The sequence below is a fragment of the Diabrotica undecimpunctata genome, chromosome 5 (assembly GCF_040954645.1).
Source record: "Diabrotica undecimpunctata isolate CICGRU chromosome 5, icDiaUnde3, whole genome shotgun sequence".
In the NCBI taxonomy this organism is placed as follows: Eukaryota; Metazoa; Arthropoda; class Insecta; order Coleoptera; family Chrysomelidae; genus Diabrotica; species Diabrotica undecimpunctata.
The window spans coordinates 112,149,232-112,155,231 of NC_092807.1; the positions used below are offsets into that span (position 1 = coordinate 112,149,232).

Consider the following 6,000-nt stretch of genomic DNA (forward strand, 5'->3'; position numbering starts at 1 on the left):
ATCGTCAGCGAATATGAGGTGGTTTAACTTGTTGCTATTAACGCTAATGCCATAAGTTGACCAATTTGTAATTTTGAAGACGTCTTCTAGGGCTAGGTTGAAAAATTTTGGCGATATTACGTCTCCTTGTCTCACTCATCTCTTAATGGGGATGGGATTTGTATTTTCGTCTAGTTGTACTATTATAGTTGCATTTTCATATATAATATGTATTAGTTGCCTATATCTCGAATCTATCCTACAATTATTAATAGCTTGTTCTATGGCCCACATCTGGATACTATCAAACGCCTTTTCATAGTCGACGAAGGCAAGAAATACGGGTAGTTGGTATTCGTTTGCCTTCTCTATCAATGTTCTCATTGTCAGCAGATGGTCTGATGTACTATATCCTTTGCGGAAGCCAGCCTGTTCAACCGGTTGGTAATTGTCCATTTTGTCGGTTAACCAGTTGTTAATAATTCTCATAAATAGTTTGTATACTTGACTGAGCAACGATATAGGTCTATAATTCTGTAGAGATTACATTTTTGTCCCCTTTTTTGTGTAAGAGTATTACTAGACTCTCGTTCCAGTCTTTAGGGATCTTGCTATTAAGGAGACATCTATTAAAAAGCTATGTTAGCACAGGGATTGTTAATGTTTTGCTTGTTTTCAAGAGCTCGGCAATTATACCGTCGTGTCCTGGAGCTTTATCGCTCCTAGTGTGTATGCGATTTTAATTTCAAGATCTATTTCCAAAATATATTTAAATAAGTTTCTCATTTATTCTTTTAAAACGCTTTCATTGTATGTATCAATTGCTAGTACAGTTATAACTACATTGTTCTTATTTCTTGTTTGTGTTTCATTAAGTCAATAGTTTCATTTACTTTATTTAACTATATTTTCACATATTATAATTACAGTGTTACATATGTAATATTATTTTATTCGGTATTCTCTTCATTATTTTACAAAAACCCAAAATATTGGTTTTAAATAATAAAGGACACAACTTGGCGAAGTCTATTCTGTACACTTCCCTTGTGCTTAAGTCTTTACTTCTGATAAAGATTCTTCACACTTTCTTTGATAGAAATTTTTTTTCAATTTGTTTGTTAGAACTACGTCTTGTTTAAAATTATAATGTCTTTTACAGGCATGCAAATTGGCCAATTCTATCCTTGAGTTTTCTAGTAAACACCCTCATGCATTAAGTCTATTTGGTCGCTTTACATTACATTTCTTAAGTCTTTTTACACACATTTAAGTGCCCTTCCCTTCCTAAATTTTGCTACAAGACCTAATATGACATTAGTTACTATTAAATTGAAAGATAATTTTATACTTTACAGTTTTATAAAAAAACAATTTGATCCATATACTATATCGAACATTACTCATAAAATATATTATATTCCTTTTGCTGGAAATTCGATTACACTCCATAAATATCTCTTACATTGTATCAAAAAGATTACTTGAACTCTAAAATTTCCTAGAGAATTTGTATATGAAATGGCAAATCCTTCTATAAGCTCGTAATGCCAGAATACGAGCAACATTTCAAAGCTGTAAACTTTACAAAATACCTATATTTTAGCAAAATATTCAACGCAAAGCTGTTATATCTCGCTAAGCTATAACGATACTTAATGCTAATTATGTCCTAAACAAAACGGTAAAATGGGTTTTAAGAATATATTTGCATCAGTTAAGAATCTGTAATTTATATAATTATCGTGTTTTAAAATCATTTTAATTATCATAAATCATTGAAACTTTCCTGTAGATTAATTTTACCTTTAAAATTTTGGTAAAATAGATAAATCATCTATAATATAATCGATAAATGCAATTCCGACGAGAAACGTATTATTTTGTTAAGTATGTATGTCGAATTATGAAGTAATCTTCTTCTTCTTATGGTGCCTATCCGTTACGGATGTTTGACACTAACATGGCTATTCTGACTTTGTTGACTGCTGCCCTGAAAAGTCCGGTAGTGGTTAAGTTAAATCATTTTCGCAGGTTATGCAGCCAGGATATTCTTCTTCGTCCTGGACCTCTTTTCCCATGCACTTTACCTTGAAGTATGGTCCGAAGTAGGTTGTATCGTTGTTCATTGCACATTATATGGCCCAGGTATTCTAGTTTGCGACGTTTTATGGTTATGACTAGTTCGCTGTCTTTACCCATTCTATGTAGTACTTCTACGTTGGTAACCCTGTCTATCCAAGAAATCCTCAACACGCGTCTATAGCACCACATCTCAAATGCTTCGAGTCTCTTCAGTGATGCTTCAGTTAAGGTCCATGACTCCACTCTATATAAAAGAACGGAGAATACGTAGTATTTTAGTAAACGAACTTTTATTTCCAATTTTATATCGTGGCTGTTAAAGATTTTTTTCATTTTGACGAAAGCTGATCTTGCCTTCTCGAACTTGATCTTAATTTCCGTCGATTGGTCCCACTGTTCATTTAAGTTTGCACCCAGATAACAAAAGTTGGCGATTTGTATTATAGGTTGTTGGTTAACTAGTAATTAACCAGGTGGTATCCGATTTTTGCTTATAACCATGTATTTGGTTTTTTTGATGTTAAAATCAAGCCCAAACCTGCTACTTACTTCTGCCACACTGGATACAAATGTCTGCAGACCTTTTAGACTGTCTGCAAAAATGACAGTATCATCAGCGTATCTTATGTTGTTCAATCGTTCTCCGTTTATAAGTATTCCCTCGTCTATGTCCGTTAGCGATAGGTTCATAATGTGCTCTGAATATGTATTGAACAATAATGGGGACAATATACATCCTTGTCGCACACCTTTTTTTATGTTTATGTCGTCTGTTAACTGATCCCCAACTCTAACAGCTGCAGTTTGTTCGTAAGAGATATTGTTTATTATACGGCGATCTCTGCTGTCTAGACGAATTGAATTTAATATTTTCATCAGTTCGTCATGTTTTATTCTATCGAACGCTTTCTGGTAATCAACAAAACAGACATATATATCACAATTTACGTCTCTACATCTTTGAAAGAGAACTTGTATTGCGAAAAGTGCCTCCCGAGTACCCAATGCATCCCTGAAGCCGAATTGTGTGTTTGTCATGTGTTCTTCACACTTTTTATATATTCTTTTATGTATAATAATTATTTTTAAAAAAGTTTTCAGGAGATGGCTCATGATGAATGTAATGATGATGATGAAGTAATAGGCTTATGCAATTGTTCTTCTGGTATGTTTAAATTAAATACTATGTTTATATGAGGTACTCAAAAACAGATTATTTTATAGTTTTGTTAAAATACGGTCTTTACCACCAATATTTTTGACGAGGTTATGTCCTGTCACAAAACTGAAGGTTGATTCTGGATGAGTGCTCTGTTTGTGATCTTGTCTGGTCTTAATTTTTTCTTAAAATTGGTTATTTCTTTGAGTTGTTTGATATCCTTGTGGGACATATGTATTATACCCATTCTACATATTCTTCTTTTTAGAATTATTCTCCTATTTCTACACCTTTTATGAAATCTAACTATTCGTAGGATTGCTGGTTGTTCCCAGATCTTAATTTCCAGAGTATCTTCTAAAACTTCCACTTTTTTTCTACGTATACAATTACATTTTCTCAGTATAGCAGTAGAATTGGCTTTCCGTAATATTTTTGAAAGCTTCTAGGACGCAGATTTGCTTTGTTTCGTGTCTATGCTTTTCTAATTGTTTATGACTTCCTTATTTAGTTTGTTAGCAGTTCGTTTGTCTTTTTAGTTTTTTTTTCTTTTCCCATTTTTTCTTTGGTTCAATCTTTCAGTTTATTACTGATGTCACTGAATTTTCTTTTTAGTGTTGTAATTTCTTTTTCTTTTGAGATAGTATCGATAGCATTTTGGATGGCCTTCTTTACTTTAACCACACCTTTTTTTAGATCTGCAAGGTTATTCATTGTAAGTATTGTTTCAATCTTTTCGCCCACAATTCTTCTGAAGTTTAGCCAGCCTGTACTTTTCTTCTTATAAGATTGCAAATAGTTTGTTTCTACTCCTCCTGGGGTCGGTCCTATTAGGTTGTGTGTTGCATCGTTTACATTTAATAAATTTATTTTGTATAGTTGTCCCACGTTGTGTAGAATTCCATGATCCAACTTATAGATTCTCCAGCCGTCTAGATATTATAGGATACCTATAATTGTCATTGCACTGAAGATTGTTGTCATCTTTTCGAGCATTGATACGAAATTTTTTTTCTGTTCGTTAAGATACGCCACTAATTTTTCTGTTTCATTATTAGTTTTTTTTCTTTAAACCAAAAAAAAACTACTTTTTAACGTTTACCGTCGAAAAAACTCAGTATACTCAAATAACAATTAGTAATCCAACAGACAAAAAAAAAACAATTGCAAAAACCATTCTGCTATATGTAAAAGGTACAACAGAGAAAACAAGAATAATGCTAAGAAACCACAAAACAGAAATGACATTTATTACCGATAGAAAAGTCTTAACTATTTTACCATTCACATAAACAAAAAAAAAAACAAAAATATCGTTAAAAATCTAAGAAGTATACGAGAATTCATGTGTGACAAATCATACATTGGACAGACCCATTAAAGAATGCATGTTAGATGAGAATAACATTGAAATATTCTCGAAATAAGAGAAAAACGTCATCTCTTGCACAACATGTCTCAAATACAGAACAGACAACAAACCTAAATCAAACGAAGATGCTAGCTAAAATTAAGATGAAAACAAAACGAGATCAGGGAATTATTAAAAATAGAAAAAAGTTCTAACAGTCTATACCAAAAAGGTGATGCTCTAAGGCTTCCAACAATATGGAGAACAGTATTAAAAAAACAATACCAAGACCATTACGACCCCTCTAACCTTTACTCGCACAGGGCTAATCATAAGAAGTGTTGTCAAGAGCCGTTAGAAAGAAGCACGCCAATATCGACTATATAAGTAACCGCTTCGACAGTGAGAGTCCAGCCCCAACCAGATCTAGAGAACAGCTCTCAGCCCAGTGAGAATCCGAAGCAATCAGACACAGATAAAGACAGCGGTCCCCATAGCACAAGTCCAGATGAGTAGCATTGCGCATACCCAAGTTCTGGACGCTCGAAGCTTCTGCAGACGCAACTGTCTACAAATAAACGTAGCAAAAAAGGATCTGCACATATAATTGTACCGTGGTATAAATTAGCCGTACGTGCTCTCTAGAACTAGGTAGTTAAATGTAAGCAATTACTAAAAAATACTGTTGAGCCATATTGCAGTTTACACAGAAGAAGCTAGAAGCCATCAGTTAGCTACAATTTTCCATAATTATTTTCACCGCGCCGCCTCTTGTACAATAACAATATATCTATGCAATAATAATGTACCTTGAGTATTTTGTCAAAAAACTTACAGTAAAATCTTACTGTAGTTACCATATTACCGAGAATAAATAAATTTATTAATATGTGGCAACACCTATTCAGAACCGATCGCATTTCTTCGCCAAAAATTCCGATATCTTGAACATTCCCGATCGTCTGTCCACCTGCATCTCCTCTCCTCACTCTCACTCCTCAGTTATGACCGTGACCAGTCTTAGTCGAGTCAGTTTAGTCAGATCTTCTGCAGCTGTTAAATTTATTGTGAACGTGTATGTTCTAGTTTGCGTGTTAATTGCAGTTGACAGTACTAAAATCAGATAACCCAACTATTTGGGTAAATATAAATATATACAAAATCATGGATACATTTTTGGTAGTAACTGGGTGTAAGCGAGCATTAGATACCAGTGAAGCATCAAAAATTGAAAGCAACAACGCCTCTATTAGTTGCTATCTTAAATGATTTTATAATCGAAGCAAAAGTGGAGTGGAGGAATTGCGTCGGAATATGCACCGAAAATATGCTCTTGCAATGTCCGGAAAATTTCAAAGTCTACAAGCGCTTGTGAAACAAAAGTCTCCAATGTGTATATGGACACACTGTATTATCCACAGAGAAG

General features: G+C 33.7%; 1 protein-coding gene across 1 annotated transcript in view; it reads left to right on the plus strand.

Annotated features, from left to right (window-relative positions):
- The window catches only part of LOC140442423 (uncharacterized), a 29,488-nt gene extending 24,398 nt beyond the window's left edge, over positions 1–5,090 (plus strand). Inside the window, exon 3 of the mRNA XM_072533496.1 lies at positions 4,978–5,090. Within this exon, the coding sequence (XP_072389597.1) occupies positions 4,978–5,090 (113 nt within the window). The remainder of the gene's footprint in view (positions 1–4,977) is intronic.
- The last annotated feature ends 910 nt before the right edge of the window (positions 5,091–6,000 follow it).